The sequence below is a fragment of the Drosophila miranda genome, chromosome 2 (assembly GCF_003369915.1).
Source record: "Drosophila miranda strain MSH22 chromosome 2, D.miranda_PacBio2.1, whole genome shotgun sequence".
Lineage (NCBI taxonomy): Eukaryota > Metazoa > Arthropoda > Insecta > Diptera > Drosophilidae > Drosophila > Drosophila miranda.
This window is the reverse complement of record NC_046675.1, coordinates 30881739-30901088: the sequence shown is the minus strand read 5'-3', so window position 1 is coordinate 30901088 and position 19350 is coordinate 30881739. Positions and strand designations below refer to the sequence as shown.

General features: G+C 44.2%; 6 protein-coding genes across 6 annotated transcripts; 2 read left to right on the top strand and 4 right to left on the bottom strand.

Annotated features, from left to right (window-relative positions):
• Window positions 1–123: 123 nt before the first annotated feature.
• On the top strand, window positions 124–2022 carry LOC108155937 (UDP-glucuronosyltransferase 2A3-like). Its single transcript, XM_017287095.2, has 2 exons — window positions 124–415; window positions 471–2022. The coding sequence occupies exons 1-2, from the start codon at window positions 172–174 to the stop codon at window positions 1802–1804; spliced, it is 1578 nt and encodes a 525-aa protein (XP_017142584.1). The 5' UTR covers window positions 124–171; the 3' UTR covers window positions 1805–2022.
• Window positions 2023–4150: 2128 nt separating this feature from the next.
• Window positions 4151–6112, bottom strand: LOC108155934 (venom carboxylesterase-6). Its single transcript, XM_017287092.2, has 4 exons — window positions 5053–6112; window positions 4671–4997; window positions 4479–4611; window positions 4151–4422 (listed from the first exon to the last, which is right to left on the bottom strand). The coding sequence occupies exons 1-4, from the start codon at window positions 6095–6097 to the stop codon at window positions 4251–4253; spliced, it is 1677 nt and encodes a 558-aa protein (XP_017142581.1). The 5' UTR covers window positions 6098–6112; the 3' UTR covers window positions 4151–4250.
• Window positions 6113–8076: 1964 nt separating this feature from the next.
• Window positions 8077–10256, bottom strand: LOC108155936 (UDP-glucuronosyltransferase). The gene is made up of 3 exons (XM_017287094.2): window positions 9842–10256; window positions 9391–9650; window positions 8077–9330 (listed from the first exon to the last, which is right to left on the bottom strand). The coding sequence occupies exons 1-3, from the start codon at window positions 10092–10094 to the stop codon at window positions 8254–8256; spliced, it is 1590 nt and encodes a 529-aa protein (XP_017142583.1). The 5' UTR covers window positions 10095–10256; the 3' UTR covers window positions 8077–8253.
• Window positions 10257–11458: 1202 nt separating this feature from the next.
• Window positions 11459–13375, bottom strand: LOC108157417 (UDP-glucuronosyltransferase 2B15-like). Its single transcript, XM_017289468.2, has 3 exons — window positions 13022–13375; window positions 12656–12915; window positions 11459–12594 (listed from the first exon to the last, which is right to left on the bottom strand). The coding sequence occupies exons 1-3, from the start codon at window positions 13272–13274 to the stop codon at window positions 11521–11523; spliced, it is 1587 nt and encodes a 528-aa protein (XP_017144957.1). The 5' UTR covers window positions 13275–13375; the 3' UTR covers window positions 11459–11520.
• Window positions 13376–13487: 112 nt separating this feature from the next.
• On the bottom strand, window positions 13488–15791 carry LOC108157770 (UDP-glucuronosyltransferase 2B20). Its single transcript, XM_017289955.2, is given in 3 exon segments — window positions 13488–15167; window positions 15170–15358; window positions 15528–15791. Coding segments are annotated over 3 exon segments (1524 nt in total). The 5' UTR covers window positions 15757–15791; the 3' UTR covers window positions 13488–14061.
• Window positions 15792–17078: 1287 nt separating this feature from the next.
• LOC108157690 (UDP-glucuronosyltransferase 2B31) lies at window positions 17079–19134 on the top strand. Its single transcript, XM_017289858.2, has 3 exons — window positions 17079–17405; window positions 17456–17715; window positions 17771–19134. The coding sequence occupies exons 1-3, from the start codon at window positions 17168–17170 to the stop codon at window positions 18833–18835; spliced, it is 1563 nt and encodes a 520-aa protein (XP_017145347.1). The 5' UTR covers window positions 17079–17167; the 3' UTR covers window positions 18836–19134.
• Window positions 19135–19350: the final 216 nt, after the last annotated feature.

Sequence of the window (19350 nt, the reverse complement as noted above, 5' to 3'; positions counted from 1 at the left end):
ATCAGAAGTCTCTCCCAGGTCAACTCTTGTTTGATTTATGGCTTTGCTCCTTATCTATAGGAAAACAAAACCCACAGTCATGGTGGTTCTGCTCAGAAACCCTTAAAACGATCGCTGGTCAGCTCTCTCTTGTTCAGTTTCCTGCCAGAGTTCGAGGGGCCACGTTCGATCATGTCCGATCTGCGGTGGTGCTGCTACCTGCTCTTTTTGCTGCTTCCCAGCTACCTGGAGGGTGCCCGCATTCTGGCCCTATTTCCCATACCAAGTCCATCGCATTACTACTATGCCTTGCCCTATCTGAAGTCATTGGCATCGCAGGGACATCAGGTCACATCTGTTAGTCCATTCCCTCAAAAGGAGCCTGTCCAGAACTTCAGGGATATTCCAATACCAGAAGTGCTTGAACATTTTGAAGGTAGGCTCTGGCCAACGTTGAGTCCCGGTGAAATCTGTACATATTTTTCTTTCAGAGTTTCTTTTGACTGCTCTTCAATCCTCGTCCCTTTGGGAATCCAATAATATTGCCCACGACTACTGTGTGAGTCTCACAAAGGCGGTGCTGAACAATGACCAAGTACGTCGCGAGATACTCAAGCCAGGCAAGGCTCAGTTCGATCTCGTTCTGGTGGATCTTTGGCGGTTGGATGCCCTCTACGGCCTGGCAGCCTACTTCGATACCCCGCTCATTGGCCTGGCACCCTACGGCACTGACTGGAAAATCGATGAATTGGTGGGCAATACCTCACCCATTTCCTACCTCCATTCGCCCACCTCCATGGCTGTGCTGCCAGATCGAGACTCATTCTGCGGACGTTTAAGTGACTTTGTGGAGCGTTCAGTATCCTCGATCAACTGGAGGTGGAAATATCTGCCCAAACATGAAGAAATCTATCGGAAATACTTTAGCCAGCTGGCCGATAAAGTTCCTTTGGCAAAGGTCACCAACAACTTTGCTTTGATCTTGGTGAATCAGCACTTCACATTGGCTCCACCGCGGCCATATGTTCCAAATATGATTGAGGTCGTAGGACTGCACATTGATGATCAGCAGTCAGGGGATCTGCCCAAGGACATGGAGGACTTCGTGCAGGGTTCAGGCAATGCGGGAGTGATATACTTCTCTCTGGGTACCCTTTTCCGGAGCAAATCCTTGTCTGAAGATCAGCTGCAAGTGCTGCTGCAGACCTTTGCCAGTCTGCCGCAACGAGTGCTATGGAAATACGACCATGACCAGCTCCCGGGCAAGCCAGAGAATGTCTTTATCAGCAAATGGTTTCCCCAGCAGGCTGTCCTGGCTCACCCCAAGGTTAAACTCTTCATCACCCATGGGGGCATGCTCAGTACAGTCGAGAGCCTCAATTATGGTAAGCCCATGCTGGGATTGCCCTGTTTCTTCGATCAGTTCCGCAATATGGATTATGTCCAGCGAACGGGCCTGGGCCTCGTCCTCAGTCTCCAAACAATGACTGCCTCGGACTTGAAGTCTGCTCTACGCCGCCTGCTCACCGAGGAGAGTTTTGCCCTCAATGCAAAGGAAACATCGGCTCGGTATCGGGATCAGCCCATGACTGCTCTGGCCAAGGCCAACTGGTGGACGGAGTACATCCTGCGGCACAAGGGAGCAGCACACATGCGGGTGGCCGGCAGGGAGCTGGACTTTTTCACCTACCACAGTCTGGATGTCATTGGCACCCTACTGGCTGGTGCCCTACTGTTTATCGTACTCCTTGTGGCTCTGCTGTGGAAGCTGGCACGGATAGCTGGTCTGGGACAATCTGGGAAAAAAAAGCAAAAGAATCTGTAGGATATTAATTATTGATAAAAGGATTAAGCTTTATAAATCTATGGAAAATGTATTTTTAGGCTTAAAACAAATGGAACTGTCTTGAAAATTCGAATTCGTTTAATTTTAGTGGAAGAAGATTTGGGGAAAAATACAAAAAAAATCAGTAAATAAATGGGTGAATAGGTTCCACAGAAGAACAGAGGAGTCCCATCTTTGCGATTGAAGTTTTTTCGAAATAGTGTTCCGATTTTCTCCGCCTTTTATGGAGCTGTTAAACTGCAATAATTTTAATATTTGATTTGATTATTTTCACTAGAAAACTTTTGCTTGTCACCAAGGCTTCTTTTCCGTTTGTATATTAACATTTATGCGTGTATACAGCTGATAAGGGTATCTGGCGTATCATTCGTGTTATCTATAAGAAATCGAATCAAAAATTAGCAATGGTCAGGCCTCGCCTAGGGCGCTAACTGTGGCTGTGCCTCCGATATGGCTGCCTGGAGGTAGACCGTGTTACCATCGCATTAAATCTTTGAATCCGCTGCCGAAATGAAGCCTTTTAAGAAACTGAGATACCTATCTTCCTGTCCTTGATCTGTAGACAGAGTATGTGGGCCTTAAAATATTCGAAAATTAATATACAGAAATACGCAAAATTTTTCCCTGTATAAATGCATAATATTTTCGTGTAATTCTAAATGATTTCCTGCCTCTTGATTGCCCTCTAGTGGACCCGCACACGCATTTTATTTGCCACCAAAATGATGGGGATATTGTGAATCGCGTATTTATTATATAACGATGCTCTTCTGGTCACACACAAAAGCTGCTCGATTGCCGATTGCCCGATTGCCCGTGTGCAGTGAATTATGGAATATGCATACAAATATTTTTCGGGTATCCGGGCACGTGTGCGGTAAGAGAGAGAGAGAGAGAGAGAGAGAGGGAGTGTGCCTGCCTGTGTGTATTTATTAACCGCTGCCAATCAGTTGCATACGCTGCGTATGCGTAATATTAAATTGCATGGAGTCACTTCCGTTGGATTGGTTTGCAGCTCTCTGGCTGGCTGTGTTTTTGGCCGCATTGCCAAATGCGTAATCAAAAATTCATGAGCTATGTATACATATAAATGTGGTGTGGCTACCATAGCCATTAGCCCTTGATAGCCACACCCCCCCCTGCCACTGCCACTGGACTGTTGGTAGGCAAATGTAGATAATTTCATGCGATTTAGGGTTTGGGGGGGGGGGGGGGGGGGGGTATACCAACGATTGATCCCCATTAAATGCCCATGGCTCCTGGCGAACAATTTAATGATGTCCTGTTTTGTGGTCTGACGCGTTTTTAATGAGCTCTCACATTTCGTTCACTGTTTAATTGCCATGGCAGAGGCAGACTTCTTTTTGCTCAATCTCGAAAACGAAAACGAATTATTCACGCAGTGTCAGCAAAATCCAATTTGCACTCACAGAAAATGTGTCACAAATGCTCTACCGTGCAGTGCTCCAATTTTTGATCTGTGAATCTGAACGGAATGCTGTGACTTGGCCAAGCAAATCAAATGCTTCACAGCACTTTTATATTTTTTTTCCCCCAGTTTCTCTCTCTCTATCTCTTGTTTTTACAAGAATTTTTGCTGCAACTGGCATTGCAAATTGGTGCGAAAATATGCTACAAACATCAAGTCCCATGTTCCGGTCACCTTTTTGCGATAGTTATATGTTCATGAGAATTTTTCATGAATTTTTCTCTACTCGACTCATGCAGACGTTTGCATTGGTTTTTGTTTGTTTGCTTTCCTCAGATTGGAAGAAAAGTGATTTCTTGGGCAAAGAGAATTTGGTAGTTTGAAAATGAAATTTATAGCCAAATCGAGTTTCAGTTTCCATGGCTCTTTTCTATTAGGGAAGATCTAGAATCTTGTCAATAGAATCACGGTTATACTTGCAGTATATTTAATAATAATTCCATGATTGTTGAATAAACCTTTATAAATGTACGACTTTTGTATACCTTCTGTTCAGGGGCAAAAACACCTGGTTAACAGTATGTTACCGATCGTCTTTTACAGTCTGTGGCCGCCTCTGGCTACAGCTCACTGTTATCGCTCGCCGCTAACAGCTAGTGGGCGCCACCGGTAACAGCTCACTGTTAGCGCTCGCCCTTAACAGCCAGTGGGCGCTACCGGTAATAGCTCACTGTTAGGCCTCTCTCACTCCCGCGATCTAGATCTAATAACGCAACAACGCCTGAAGAGAACAGCCTTGAAATAATACCGGGAATTATAGCGAATATATATCCCTTCCCTTCCCTCTTTTCAACCTCTGAGAATCAGTTAGAAACTATATAAAAAAGACCTTTGGCTATATATGCAGTATATCATATTTGATTTTCTGAATAATTATTGAATAAACCTTTTGGCATATCTAACTTTAATATACCTTTTTAAATACCCTTAGTTTCCCTACGAAGTTGGCAAGGGAAACAGCTCATCCCAGATCTGATATCTCTCCAGATTGAAGCCACCAGTTTTGGCTGTCAATTGTGTATCAATTTCCAGGTAAGATTTATCTTTATCATTATACAGAGGCCAGTGCAGGTCTTTCAAGTACTCATCGGTCTTGTTGTGGGGATCCCTAGGAAGAAGGCTCCATCAGACTCTGTTGGGAATCATATCATATCAATTTCTTACCCCTTTGCGGCAAACTCAAACCACATGCGTGTGAGGCGCTCTACCATTTGATTCTCGGGATCCTCACGCTTCAGCAGAGGACTCACCAGAGAGACATGGAACAGATATATAAGTTCATCGTGATGGACAGGTCCTGAGAAAATACAAATACCTTTTATAGAACAATCTCTCATTCAGTAACTAATCTCTTACCCATGGCCTGTTGATTATCCGGATTCTTGAGGAAGCTATATCTGCCCTTATAACGAAACAGATACGTATAGATGGGTGTGTGTGGTGCCATCAGGCGTACAAAACGATTGAAGGCCACACCAATCAAGGCATCGCTATAGAGCTCGCCCCAGCCCTTGAGGGATTGCGGATACTCCAATTTTTTTACATTACCCAAATATTTCTCACGCAGAACACGACTGGCAAGACGTGAGTGATTCGTGTCGCGCTCGTAGAGCAAGGCAATCGGGGCATAGTGCTCCCAGTCCCTGTTGTAGTTGCCAATGATGCTCTCGTTTCGCAAATCAACTGCAAGAAGATACATATAGAGAAAAGGAGATACATCGATTTTAATGAAACCTACAGAATGCCGCTGAGAGGAACTCAAACTCCGTGATGCCCGTGATCAGGGGAACTTTGTAGAAATCGCCCCTCCGGGCGGTCTTAAAAGGATCCTCTACCAGAAAACGCTCTTGACCAAAGTCCTCTTCGATGACCACATGCCAGTTAAGCACGGGACTCCATCCCACCTCAAACATGCCATTGTAGGAGCTCACATAGTCCAGGGCGGGCTTCTGCCTCAGGCAATCAACCAGATCCTTTGCAGGCTCCTCCGGACACTTCAGTAGCCTGGCCTGCCGCTGGGCCAACTGTAAGTCCGAACGCTGATACTTGGACTGGCCATAGGGCGAGGCACTCATGCAAATCCCGCGGTGGAAGAGACCCCGCGACATGGGCGACAGCATGTGGAGGCCTATGCTGATACTTCCAGCACTGTAGCCCAGCAGGGTCACCTGCTGGGGATCGCCACCGAAGCGATGGATGTGCTGCTGGATCCAGCGCAGGGCCAGCACCTGATCCTTGAGCCCGGCATTGCCTGGCGCCTCGGCTGTGCCGGTGGCCAGGAATCCAAGGCTTCCCAGGCGATAATTGAGCGCCACCAGAACGCAATCTCTGTCCATGAAGGGCTCCGGCCCAGCCAGATACTTGCTCTGGCCAGAGAACACATAGAAGCCGCCGGGATGTAAGAACACAATCACTGGCCGGCGACCCTGGACATCCTTTGTGTAGACGTTGAGCCGCAGACAGTCCTCGGAGACATCTGTAAGATTTTCCCACGGCTGGGGACACATCGGTCCATCTTCGGTGGCATCGAAGACAGTGGGCGACCAAGGCTTCACTGGCTTGGGGTTCAGGAAACGCAAATTAGCCAACGGCGGCTCGGCATAGCGTATGCCCCGAAAGGCATAGAAGGGTAAGCCCAATCTGGAGGTGAGATCAGCTCCCCGCACGCGTCCCAGGTCGGTCTGCACCTCGAGGGACAGCACGGATGATGAGCCGATGGCCAGGAGAACCACCAAGATCTTGTTCATCTTGCTGCTGTTCAATTCCAACTGAAAGTTTCCCATTTCAGTTGGGGTTTTTTATACAAAAAGTATCGTTGGGAATGGCTTTTGGGGATTTACCCAGCGGCGATTAAAGCCTATAAAAATGAGAATGCAGGGCAGTATATATATAGGTATATATGTAGGTATATTTAAATATATTTACACCCAGAGAAAAAAGCCCAAGGAATCGAATAGAGAACTAATAAATTTTTTCAAAGAAGGAGGACATTGTAAAAAAAAACACTTTCTTTCACAAACATTTTACCATTAACTTAAAAATACTTGATTGAAATATATTTCAAATTTAAATTAAATATATCCATAGTTAAATTAAATACTTTATAATATATACATATATAATAATATATTACCTAAAAATTTAATATATTATATTTATTTTAAAGTGTTTTATATATTTCAATTAATTATGGGCCATCATAATTGATTTCGATTTAATTTATTAAATTTATTACATTTTCATAATTAAATATTTTTGTATATAAATCTAATATATTTCCTATAAATTTAATATATAGTATTTATTTTAAAGTGTTTTATATATTTCCATTAATTATGGGTCATCATAATTGATTAATATTTAATTTATTAAATTTATTAAATTTTCATAATTAAATATTTTTTTTAATATAAATCTATAAATTTAATATATCCAATTTATTTTAAAGTGTTTTATATATTTCAATTAATTATGGGCCGTCTTAGTTGAATTTTATTTAATTTCCCTTTTTTTTATTTTTTTAAACCGATTATTTAATATTAATATGGGTGTGCTTCATATTACTATGCAATTTTTCTCTGAGTGTACATGTATAGGTTTAAAGGCAGACGTTGCTCTTCAGCTGAATAGTCACGTACGATGTGAGATCAATGGAGTGAGAACAAAAAAAATATCAACTAAAGCAAACTGTGATTCAAATTGAAGGCAACTTGCTGTGCATTTAGTTCATGATAAACTCCATTTAAATGGCGCTTTAAACTGAATCGGAAGTTAATTTATTCAGTGCTACAGCTAGAGTTTTGTTGAGTTCTAAGTATGTGCTCCTAATTATCAATTTGTGGGAGCCTATATAAAGACTACATAAGTATTGAAATTTTCCAAAACCTGTTCCTAGTACTTAATTGTTGTAATTCTTAGTATATAAGAATGTGATCTTAATTATCAATTTGTCGGATGATTAGCCTATCTGAAGATTACATAAGTATTGGAATTTTCCCAAACCTTTACCTAGTACTTACTTGTTGTAATTCTTAGTATATACCTTTTTATTTATTCCACAAATAAGCTTCCTTCTGAGGTTCTGTTGAAGCCTCTTTTGGAGCTTCTGCTGCTGCCACAAGAACAATTACTTCATGGGCGAGGAGCCGGCATTAAAGCCGCCAACATTTCCGCGACGGACGTTGATTTTCCAGCAGCATGGCCCTGGCCCAAAACAGTTTCAATAAGTTGTGCTAAAACTTTTACACGCCTTTTGGCCCGTCCAAGGAGCGGTGGAAGCCGGGGCCGGCTGCTGCCACGGCAAAGAAAATAAAAGCATTCGGCCGAGGGGCGTTCTGTGGGTGGGAGGCGTGGGTGTGGCTGTGGGTGAGAGGCGTGGCACTCAGTTGGTTGCTGTTAAAAATTTGAACGCGCTGATGGGCATTTTTACAACTGAAGCGTTAACTATGTGCAACTTGCAGCATCGCACAGAAAGCGAGAGAGATGGAACAGAAAAAAAAGAAAAGAAAAGAGAGAGAGAGAAGGCAGAGGCTATGGCATTTTTTCGATAGAAGTTCACAATATTTTCCCATTTTAGTTTACAAGTTTCCCGGCCCGCGGGCTCCAAAGCGGGACACAACCGCACGCTTTTGCCCCGCAAAAAATCAAATGAAATTTTCATAAGCTCTTCAAGAGCGCACCAAAAATAAATAGTAACAAGAACTAAGATCTATACACAGATATACTCTTAACGGACTCGAGCAGAACCAATAAATTCAGGGAATATTCATACACAAGTTCTTAGCACCTTTATTGAGTCTAATATTCGTTTCTAAGCGGCTTGGAAATGTTCTCTTTGAATCGAAATAATATTTAAAATCACACGAAAATTTCTAGAGCAGTGATACACAAAAAATGGAGCCTCTTATGGAATCTACAATGGGACGGACAGTTCTACACTCTAATTTCGTTTGGCCTTTGGCTTATTTGACCTGGCTTCTGCCCTTCCGGCACAGCACTCCTGCAGGGAGCGCAGCAAGAAACGAATCAGCGCAAACAGACAGTAGAAAACGAAGATGATGCCGCCGTACAGGATTACGATGGCGTCCAGACTGTGGTACTGAATGAAGTTCAGATCCTGGGAGGCACTCCGCAGGTACTTGGCGCCCTTGTGACGGGTCACGTGCTCCACCCAGAAGATGGCCCGCTCCAGAGGCGTCTGCTGCTGATCCAGATAGCGATCGGACATGTCCTTTACCTTCTTGGAGGCCTCTGGATCCTTGATGAGCCGCTCAATGGCTGCCAGCAGCTTGGGAGCTGTCAGCTCTTCATAGTTCACTGTGACACCATAGCCATTCTGCTCGGCACGGGCCATATTGAGGAACTGATCCCCGAAGATGGGGATGCCGACGAAGGGCTTGCAATGGTAGATCGACTCCGTGGTGCTCAGCAGGCCACCGTGGGTGATGAAGGCGATCACATTTTCGTGGGCCAGAATGTCGTCCTGCGGGAACCAGTCCGAGATGAAGACATTCTTGGGTTTGCCGGGCAGCTCCGTGTCCTCGAACTTCCACAGGACCCGCTGCTTCAGCTGGGAAAAGGTGTCCAGGAGGGCCTGACGCTTCTCCAGGGGCAGATCTTTGCTCTTCAGGTTGGAGCCCATCGAGAAGTAGATCACTCCTTGTTTGGCACCCACAATGAACTCCTCAATGTCCTTGGGCAGGGGCTGGCGTTTGCGGTTGATGTGCATGCCGCCCACCTCGATCATGTTGGGTGAGTAGGGACGGGGGAAGCTGAGAGAAACGTGCTGGTTGAGAAGCACCAGCGCTGTGTTCTTTCGCATCTCGTAAAAGTCCTGCTTGTTGTTGGGGAAGTGCTTTCTGTAGATGGCTTCCTGATGAGGCAGGTAGTAGAAGTTCAGGAAGAGATACTCGTACGACACGAAGGCCAGATTGGCCACGCGCTCGACCAGCGACATGTGATCGGAGAACTTGAGCAGTGCATGCGGCACATATGAGGGTGGTGATGGGGTTCCAACCTACAAAATTAACAGTGGGATAAGAAGAGACTTCTTTGGGTAGTTCAAGGCAAGTCTTACCAGATCTGTATTCCAGCTGATGGCCCCAAAGGTGCCCAATCCTATCAGCGGGGCATTGAAGTGCTCCGCCAGTCCAAAGTGGGCCTCGTTGAGGAAAACCTCAGAGATGACGGCATCGTAGGTCTGATTCGAGTTTATCAGTTCGACCACAACAGGATCGCTTAGCAGAAAATCGGTTATGTTCAGGCCCATGTGATGGAAGTTGACAATTTGTTTAATAATCGGTTGCTTAGAGCTGGTCAAGAGGTTGGCTATGTTGCCTGGAAATGGTGTAATAAAAGCCAAGTGCTGATAAGATTGTAAAATACGATAAGCGAGAGGCTCAGAATGCATTTCTATGATATGGCGAATACAAAGTACCCTCTATTTGGGTGTTACAAAATTGAGAAATAATACCACTGCAATGATCCATGATTGTGTTATTTTGGTACTACCAAACCCAAAAACTCACCCTGCATGGCGGCCAGAATACTGGGCACAGGCACATCCCTGATATTCTTGATGGGTTTCTTCAGTTCAAAGGGCGAGACAATGGTCACCTGATGGCCTGCTGCGGCCAGACCTTTGGCCAGAGCCGATCCCACGTGGTAGTGGGAGCGGGCTGCCGTGTGGAGTACCACCAGATAATTGTAGGCCGAGACGCAGCTCAGAAGACACAGCAGCAGCAGAGCCGCGAAACTTGTTTTAAAACTCAATGACTTCATGGCTGTTCAGGGTGTTCCGAATGTTGGAATTATACACGAATAACTGGGGGCCTAATCGCTGCCAGTTGTGAAATAGAATGTTTGTATGTGGGTTGTCGTAGTTCCAGCTGATGTTCTATCGATATTCCCGCGTTGGCGCCCCGAAATAAACTGAGGAAATTCTCGCCGGCAGTGGTGTTATTATAGGCAGGCCGCCGTCTGTCTGGCTTTTGAGTGTCTCGGGCTCAATGGCTGGTGTATCACCCTACCATGGTGTGTTCCCACATCATCGTTACTCAGCCCAAAATCAATCCGAGTTGTATATACGCGTTACGTCTGTCGATACGATTGCGTGCCTGATTGTATGCCACTCTCTTGCCTCTCTTTTTCCCACACTCATTCGCTCTATTCTCGTCTATCGCGTTCGTCTACTACCTCGCTCTTAGACTGTTCTCTGTTTGGTTTTGTTCTCTCTTTCTTTCTTTAATGGGGTTTTCGTTGGTTTCGTGTTTTGTTTTGATTACCTTACCGGCTTTGTGGAGACATAGAAGAATGTTTTTTGTCGATCAGATAAGATTTCTTCTACCTGGTTGTAGTACAAAATTTTAATGAAAAGAAGAAGGAGAAAATGATATAAGAACTCAAATATAACAGCTGAATTCGCTTGGGGCATTGAATTTATAAAGGTTATGGGTTTTCTCATAACTTAGTAATAGGGATCTTCTAATGTTCGGGATATTCCTTGTCTTATAATAATTTTAAACTTAAAAAGGCAACGGCTTGTGGAAATTTTTTCTTAAAATGTTGAATTGTATAGTCTTTGGATTATTTTATTTGAGCCGCAGCCTTGTCGATATATAATACCTGATATTATACCCGATAAACAGACAGTATTTGCAATTTTATGTTTTATTTGCGTCGGGACTGGTATTGGAGGCAGAGACTACCGCATGCTCTCTCTCTCTGTCTTTTTTTCGCGATCTCTCTCAATTTGGTAAATTTTGCTCACTTTTGTCATGAGAGTTGGCATCTTTCTGACCACCGCTCACGGGTAACAGTGTGGGAGAGGTAAGAGAGGGAGCTACAGCAACTCGATTTGTTTCTTCTGGCTATAATAATGATCCGATCTGATCCAGGTTCGGCAGAATGGTAGATATGATCACTCTCCATGATTCTGCGTGTGATATCACAGGAGTCTGGATACAACATTTGGTTTCTGTAACTGTTATAGCTTCTGAGATTTAGGCGGTCATTGACTCGAATCGGCTGTGACTGCTGATCAAGAAGAAATATATACTTTATGGGGTCGACGTTTCCTTGTGAGTGGATCCACAACAGAACTCTTTAAATAGCGGGTATAATCATGTGTCAAAAACATTTAAAGGTATCCTGGACATGTACACATTTATTTCTTAACATAGATTTAATCAAAATTCAAAAATTAACTCTAATTAAGTTTCGCCTTGGGCTTTGTCTTGTCATTTGCTCTTCCAATAAATAGTTCCTGCAGCAGACGCCACACGCGACGAATCAGCAAAAACAGACAGTACAGAACAAAGATAATGCCTCCGTATAGGATCAGGATGGCGTCCAGATTATGATACTGAATGAAACCCAAGTGCTGGGAGGCGCTCCGCAGGTACTTGGCGCCCTTGTGTCGGGTCACGTGCTCCACCCAGAACACTGCCCGCTCTAGCGGTGTCTCCGGCTGATCGCGATAGCGATCGGACATGTCCTGCACCTTCTTGGTGGCCTCTGGATCTCCGATGAGCCGCTCAATAGCTGCCAGTAGCTTGGGAGCTGTCAGCTCTGCGTAGTTCACTGTGACACCATAGCCATTCTGCTCGGCACGGGCCATATTGAGGAACTGATCCCCGAAGATGGGGATGCCGACGAAGGGCTTGCGATGGTAGATCGACTCCGTGGTGCTCAGCAGGCCACCGTGGGTGATGAAAGCAATCACATTTTCGTGGGCCAGAATGTCGTCCTGCGGGAACCAGTCCGAGATGAAGACATTCTTGGGTTTGCCGGGCAGCTCCGTGTCCTCGAACTTCCACAGGACCCGCTGCTTCAGCTGGGAAAAGGTGTCCAGGAGGGCCTGACGCTTCTCCAGAGGCAGGGTCTTACTCTTCAGGTTGGAGCCCATCGAGAAGTAGATCACTCCTTGTTTGGCACCCACAATGAACTCCTCAATGTCCTTGGGCAGGGGCTGGCGTTTGCGGTTGATGTGCATGCCGCCCACCTCGATCATGTTGGGTGAGTAGGGACGAGGGAAGCTGAGAGAAACGTGCTGGTTGAGAAGCACCAGAGCTGTGTTCTTCCGCGTCTCGTACAGGTCCTGCTTGTTGTTGGGGAAGTACTTTCGGTAGATGGCTTCCTGAAGGGGCAGGTAGTAGTAGTTTATAAAGAGATACTCGTACGAGACAAAGGCCAGGTTTGTAATGCGCTGAAACAGCGTCATTCGATCGGATAACTTGAGCATAGCATGCGGCACATAAGAAGGCGGTGAGGGGGTTCCAACCTAAGGGAGAACACAAATCGTAATGAACCTGTCATTGATGGATTTCTGGGTAAAATCTTACCAGATCTGTGTTCCAGCTGATGGCCCCGAAGGTGCCCAATCCTATGAGCGGCGCCTTGAAGTGCTCCGCCAGTCCAAAGTGTGCCTCGTTGAGGAAGACTTCAGAGATGACGGCGTCATAGGTCTGATTCGATTGCATCAGCTCCACCACGATGGGATCTCTCAGCATGGATTCGGTTATGGCCAGGCCCATGTGATGGAAATCAATGATACGTGTGACGATCGGCTCTTGCGATTTCTCCAAAAGCTTACCAATATGGCCTGACAATAGGCGAGAAATAGAATCATATTGATTAGATTATATTTAAGCCAACTGAAAGATAATGTGAACGAGCTGCACTGAGTTTTGTAAGACTATTCCACTTACCTTTCATGGACTCCAAAATACTGGGCACAGGCACATCCCTGATATTTTTGATGGGTTTCTTCAGTTCAAAGGGCGAGACAATAGTCACCTGATGGCCTGCTGCGGCCAGACCTTTGGCCAGTGCCGATCCCACGTGGTAGTGGGAGCGGGCTGCCGTGTGGAGTACCACCAGATAATTGTAGGCCGAGACGCAGCTCAGAAGACAGAGTAGCAGCAGAGCCGCGAAACTGGTTTGGCGGCTAAGTGGCTTCATGACTAATAGAAAAACACGCAATTAATTCGCTTTAATTATTGTATTTTTCGATATTAATTCTTTAGTCTTTCTATAGACTGCTAAGGCTTTGGCGAATCGAAACAAACTGAGAAAATTCTCGCCGGTTGTGGGGTAATTATAAGCAGCTGCATGTTGGGTCGACTATTGGATCATGCTTCGATGATAAGGCGGTGTTTCGGCTCTCTCTTTGCAGTTCTCAGACTCTCCATAGTTTCCTCTCTTTTGTAGGCGCTCTCCCATTCATTCGATTTCTTTAGGTATTGACATAATATTTGTAGGCTATGCACGCTCTTATGTATTCTTATATTTATGGCCAGTGCCTTGGTTGCCTTCCTCCAGTCAGTCTCTTCCATTATTAGTTATATTTGGAGAGAGAATCATGCTTTTTCGAGCGGTTTCAATCAGAATTTCTTCAGATTTTAGCTGATTTTAGTAGAATCTTGACCTTAACCTTAGAATGGTTGTGTATTGAGGTGCTATAAATGTCTTTCTGGTAAAGAATTTGGAGGCTTTTTTACAAATATTTTATTCAACAAGATTAGCCTAAGGAATATTTTGTTTTAAGAACCAAATTACTTATAAAATATCTCTATATCTCTCTATCTCTAGGGTGTATACAAAGGCCAACCTGTTTGGGGTTCCTATCTATCTCTATCCTTCATCTTCCTATCTTCTTTTGTAGATTGAGCATTGTCCTAGATCTCCCTCTGAAAGCAAATGGTTATCCGGCCAAGGGAGCTCTTAAATCCTACCTAAAACCTACCGACTAATTAGCTTTCTCTTTCTTCGAGCTCGCCCTAAGTTTAACCAAAACAAATCGTACCAGAACCACTAACAGTATGATAACCAAACTCAAACCCCCAAAGAATGTGGCCAAAACATCTATATTGTGATATTCCACGAGGCTCAGATCCTGGCAGGCACTTCGCAAGTACCTGGCGCCCTTCTGACGGGTAACATGCTCCACCCAATAGACGGCCCGGTCCAGGGGGGCCACCAACTGATCTCGAAAGCGGCTGGACATTTCGCGAGCCTTTTCCACGTATCTGGCGTCACTGGTAATACGTTCGATGGCTGATCGGAGGAGCGGAGCCTCGAGTTGGTGGTACTTGACGGCGATACCAAAGCCAGCTAACTCGGCATTGGCCATGTTCATGAACTGATCGCCAAAGAAGGGTATTCCCAACACCGGTTTGCCGTGGTAGATGGATTCCGTGGTGCTGAGCAGTCCGCCGTGTGTGATGAAGGCAATCACCTTGTCGTGGGCCAGGATATCATCCTGGGGGAACCAGCTTGAGATGAACACATTCTCGGGCTTGTCGGGAAAGTTTTCATCCTCGAATTTCCAAAGGATACGCTGCTTGAGGCCACGCAGGGTCTCCACAATCTCTCGCCGCTTCTTCAGGGGCAGATCTTGGCTGTTAAGATTGGAGCCCAAAGAAAAAAAGATCACTCCGTGCCTGGCTCCCTCGATGAACTCCCCAATGTCCTTGGGCAGAGGCTGCCTGGCCTGCCGATTGATGTGCATGCCTCCCACTTCAATCATGTTCGGGGCGTAGGGACGCGGTGCACTCATAGACACATGATTGTTCAACAGAACCAACGATGTACTCCGTCGCATCTCATAAAAATCCTGTGTATTGCTCGCAAAATACTTCCTGTAGAGGGCCTCCTGTCGTGGCAGGTTGAACCAACGCTGGTAGAAATATTCAAAGACCTGGAAGCCCAGGTTCTGGGCTCTCTGCGTGAAGTCCATGCGGTCACTGAATTGCAGCAGATTATGTGGCACATAGGAGGGCGGCGAGGGTGTGCCCACCAAGTCCGATGTCCAGCCGGTGGCTCCCAGGGTGCTCAGGGCTATTAGCGGTGCCCCAAGCCATAATGGGCGTCGTTCATGAAGGCCTCAACGATAACCCCATCGAAGGTGCGCTGCTCCTTCAGCAGCTGCTGCACTGAGGGCGCCGCAAGTAGGGCTTCGGTTAGGTCCAGACCCATGCCATGGATAAGAGGATACCGATGGAGCACAGGCAATTTGGCATTCTCTAGTATTCGAGCCTTGTGATCTGTGGGAAAGGGCAGAGAGGGGGGTTTATTGTACATTGTAATGGGTCTATCTGTGCACGTTTCTGCGATATAATTGTCGATAATTGTCGCCTGTTATCAAATTCCCACCCTGATAAGCCTCTACGTGACACATAGCCCGAGAAAAACGGTTTCGATCGTAATACTCACTGGCCATTACGCTGATTATATTCGGCGTGTTCACATCGATCAGATTTTGGAGTGGTTTCGTCTGGGGGAATGGCGAAATCAGTGTAACCTCATGGCCAGCCGCAATCAGACCCCGGGCCAAAGCCACACCCACCGTATGGTGGGATTTGGAGCCCGTATGCAGCACCATCAGGTAGGAGTAGCCATAGACCTGGCAGATCAGCAGGAGAAGTAAAGAAACCAAACGCATCTTGCCACAAACTTTGGATAAGACTGAAGAGTTTTAAGGTTTTCCGCTGCTAGATATACAATTGATAAGGGAATTCGTTCTTTAGAGAGAGACCTGGATTTATCTTTAGATTATCTGTAGATTGTGGTATCTTTAGCATCGTTAGATCTAGTGCATCTTTGTTTTGGGCACTTCTGCCAAGCTTTGTAGTCTGTCTTTTAACTTTATAATTTCTACTTTCATTCATATATTTTAGTATAGATCTTTAAAATTAAAAATTTGCCAGAGAAATATATATTTTGGTGACCCAAAGAAAAAAACCAAAATATATTCAAAATGCATGAAAATACAAACCCTTAATCAAACGCAAAACCCTCCATATGTTTACCATTTGGAGGATAGATTTTTCCCTCTTAAAAACTCTAAACGTTTCTCTTTTTCTCTTCAGTTAAAAGCTAAATTTTTCTCTTCAGCTTAAAGCTATCTTTTCTCTTCTGCTAAAAGCTCTCTTTTTCTCTTAAATTTGAAGTTATCTTATTGCTTAAACAAGTTCGGTTAGGAGCTCTCTTCATTTACTTGATTGATCATCACTTTTTATTAATCTCTTGAGTTCCCTACACTACGTGATGCCTCAGACAACAGCATTTAGTTAAGATAATTTGGAAGAATACTTTCAGTACACAGACAGAGAAAAGCCCTGATATTTAAATATTTTATCTTGGAAATTGTAAAAAGAAAAAATATATTTAATTTAAAAACTATATATTTACACATCAAAGATATATTTGATATTTAAATTAAATATTTTATTATTTAGATCTTGTAGGAAAAGTTGAATATATTTTATTTATTTTAAATATTTAAGAAAGACTTATTAAAAGATAATATATTTTATTTTTAAATTAAATATTATCTTATTTAGATTAAATTGTTTTCCCACAACATTTAATTTAATTTAAATATTTAGAAAAACTTAAAAAAAAGTTCTATATTTATTTAAAAAAATTTGTTTTTAGATTATTTTATTTTTCCCACAAATGGAATATATTTTATTTATTTTTAACATTAAAAAATACTTTTTAATAAATTTAATATTTAAATTAAAATGAATTCTATTTAAAGCACGAATATTTAATTCAATAAAGGGTGTGTTTCTTAATACTATGCCATTTTTCTCTCAGTGTAGATGTACATACATTCTGAGTGTAGGGCATGCAAAAATCGACTTAAAGTAAGCCTTTTGCAATCAAATGAGTATGTATTTTTGCTTACCATTTGGCTGGTGTCCAGTCTCATGCGGAGTACAGGAATTTCACAATAATTGAGTGTAGATATATGCAGCATATCTATAAGAATTCGTTTAGTCTGTGGCAGCAACGTGCTCCGTGCGGTCGGTCGAGGTCTCTCCCTTGCAGTTCTTAAATTCATCAGAATGCGTATTCTTTCGCTGTTTGTGGCGCTGATCTTCAGCCTGTGTTTTTGTGATGGCTACAAGTTCCTGATGGTCTTGAATTCTCCAGGACGATCGCACTTCAATGTGGGGCATGCCTTGGCCAAGGGCCTGGTGCAGGCGGGTCATGAAATCACAGTGGTTTCTGTGTTTCCTCTGAAGAAACCCATGCCTGGTTATCATGACATCAATGTACCAAATGTGATAGGGGCTATGAGGGGTATGTATACGACATAAATGGTGACCAGTTGCTGATTTTTTCATTTCAAGGAGACCTGGCCGCCCTATGGCAGTCCATACAGAAACCTCTCACCCAAAAGCTAATAGATCATTATCATATGGGTTTTCGCCTCACACGAGCTCTCTTTGTGGACCCCAATTTTCAGGATCTGTTGAAAAGCAATAGAACTTTCGATGCCGTCATCTGCGAGACCTTCTACAACGATGCCCACTATGGCTTGGCGGAACATTTCCAGGCACCACTCATTGGCCTGAGCACGGGGGGAGGACTGACCTTCATCACGGATATGGTGGGTGGAAAATTGTTCTCTATGTTCTTAGCTAACTTTCTGTTTTCTCCTTTAGGTGGGCTCCCCAGCTCCCGCTTCGTTTGTGCCCCACATAATGTTGCCCTTCAACGATCACATGTCCCTGTATGAGCGCCTCGTCAATGTGGCTTTTCTGGCCTATGAACGTCTCCTGCTGGACTACTACTATCTGCCCGGTCAGGAGGCGCTCTATAAGGAGTTCTTCCCAGAGAACAAACACTGCTTTTATGAGATGCGCCGTAATGCCTCGCTGGTGCTCATCAATCAGCATGTATCGCTGAGTTTTCCACGTCCCTATGCGCCCAACCTGATTGAAGTGGGGGGCATGCACATCGATGGAAAGCTCAGTCCCCTGCCCGCGAAGATTGAGAAGTTTCTCAACGAAAGCGAACATGGAGCCATCTACTTTTCGATGGGCTCGAATCTCAAGAGCAAGGACTTGCCGCCGGAGAAAGTGCAGGAAATACTCAAGGCCTTCAGGGGCCTCAAGCAGCGTGTGCTGTGGAAATTCGAGCTGGAAGATCTGCCAAATAAACCGGATAATCTGTTCATCTCAGACTGGTTCCCGCAGACGGATATACTGGCCCATCCCAAGGTCCTGGCATTTGTCACCCACGGCGGTATGTTGAGCACCACAGAGTCCATATATCATGGCAAGCCCGTCATCGGTCTGCCGATCTTCAGCGATCAGTTCTTCAATATGGCCCACGCCGAACAGACCGGTTATGGTATTATGTTGAACTTCAAGTCACTGAATGCTGCAGACCTCAAGGCAGCCATCGAGAGGATCACCAGTGTGCCCTCCTACACGGAGGTTATCCGCGGCATGTCCTCCCGGTATCGCGATCAGCAGCAGACTCCTCTGAAGAACGCCGTCTACTGGGTGGAGCATGTGACCCGCCATCAGGGAGCCGCCTACCTGCAGAGTGCCGCTCAGAGGTTGAACTGGTGGCAGTATCACAATGTGGATGTCCTGTTGATCATCTTTGGAGTAGTGATCCTCCTGCTGGTTGCTCTGCCGCTTGCTATTTGGCGACTGCTAAGGGGGGTATTTGGAGGTGGGAAAACACAACCCCAAGGGGAAAAGAGAAAACGCAACTGAATTTTAGTTTAATTTCAATAATAAAAGATCACTTGATGGTCATATTATGGTCATAATGAACTTTGGTTTATTTTAGTGATGGTAACTTTATGATCCTAATTTTTCTATCAAAACCAAGCCTTCGACTCCGTTTGAGCATCATCTTGAACTCATTTAAGCCAGTTTAAGAAGTTATAGCTTACAGTCTTCTTTTGTTTCTTCTTCCTTACTGTATTTATTCACCAATTTCTGGTCTATTCCGATTTATTAATAATATATTCATCATTTATGGGTTATCTCTTTTTTATTCCCTTATTTTACGATTCCTCGCTTGTCATTTTGTTCATTAAAAATCATAATTTCCCATTTATTAACATACTTTTGATTCTATATTATTTGTTATATATTATATTATTTTAATTATATTATTTTTGGTATATTTCATATTTTTTGATGATTTTCAACATTTTTAGTATTGGCTTTATAGTCATTGGTATATTTTAAGTCTGTTTCAATATTAAGTATTTATTTTAAGA

Excerpts from the sequence above, each read along its gene's own strand:
- LOC108155937 (XM_017287095.2), top strand. The coding sequence starts at position 172 with ATGTCCGATCTGCGGTGGTGCTGCTACCTGCTCTTTTTGCTGCTTCCC. Across the intron at positions 416-470 it reads AGTGCTTGAACATTTTGAAG|AGTTTCTTTTGACTGCTCTT; the intron begins GTAGGCTCTGGC and ends TTTTTCTTTCAG.
- LOC108155934 (XM_017287092.2), bottom strand. The coding sequence starts at position 6,097 with ATGGGAAACTTTCAGTTGGAATTGAACAGCAGCAAGATGAACAAGATC. Across the intron at positions 4,998-5,052 it reads GTTCCTCTCAGCGGCATTCT|TTGATTTGCGAAACGAGAGC; the intron begins GTAGGTTTCATT and ends ATCTTCTTGCAG. Across the intron at positions 4,612-4,670 it reads GGATAATCAACAGGCCATGG|GACCTGTCCATCACGATGAA; the intron begins GTAAGAGATTAG and ends GTATTTTCTCAG.
- LOC108155936 (XM_017287094.2), bottom strand. The coding sequence starts at position 10,094 with ATGAAGTCATTGAGTTTTAAAACAAGTTTCGCGGCTCTGCTGCTGCTG. Across the intron at positions 9,651-9,841 it reads TATTCTGGCCGCCATGCAGG|GCAACATAGCCAACCTCTTG; the intron begins GTGAGTTTTTGG and ends CACCATTTCCAG. Across the intron at positions 9,331-9,390 it reads TCAGCTGGAATACAGATCTG|GTTGGAACCCCATCACCACC; the intron begins GTAAGACTTGCC and ends TTAATTTTGTAG.
- LOC108157417 (XM_017289468.2), bottom strand. The coding sequence starts at position 13,274 with ATGAAGCCACTTAGCCGCCAAACCAGTTTCGCGGCTCTGCTGCTACTC. Across the intron at positions 12,916-13,021 it reads TATTTTGGAGTCCATGAAAG|GCCATATTGGTAAGCTTTTG; the intron begins GTAAGTGGAATA and ends GCCTATTGTCAG. Across the intron at positions 12,595-12,655 it reads TCAGCTGGAACACAGATCTG|GTTGGAACCCCCTCACCGCC; the intron begins GTAAGATTTTAC and ends GTTCTCCCTTAG.
- LOC108157690 (XM_017289858.2), top strand. The coding sequence starts at position 17,168 with ATGCGTATTCTTTCGCTGTTTGTGGCGCTGATCTTCAGCCTGTGTTTT. Across the intron at positions 17,406-17,455 it reads TGTGATAGGGGCTATGAGGG|GAGACCTGGCCGCCCTATGG; the intron begins GTATGTATACGA and ends TTTCATTTCAAG. Across the intron at positions 17,716-17,770 it reads TGACCTTCATCACGGATATG|GTGGGCTCCCCAGCTCCCGC; the intron begins GTGGGTGGAAAA and ends TTTCTCCTTTAG.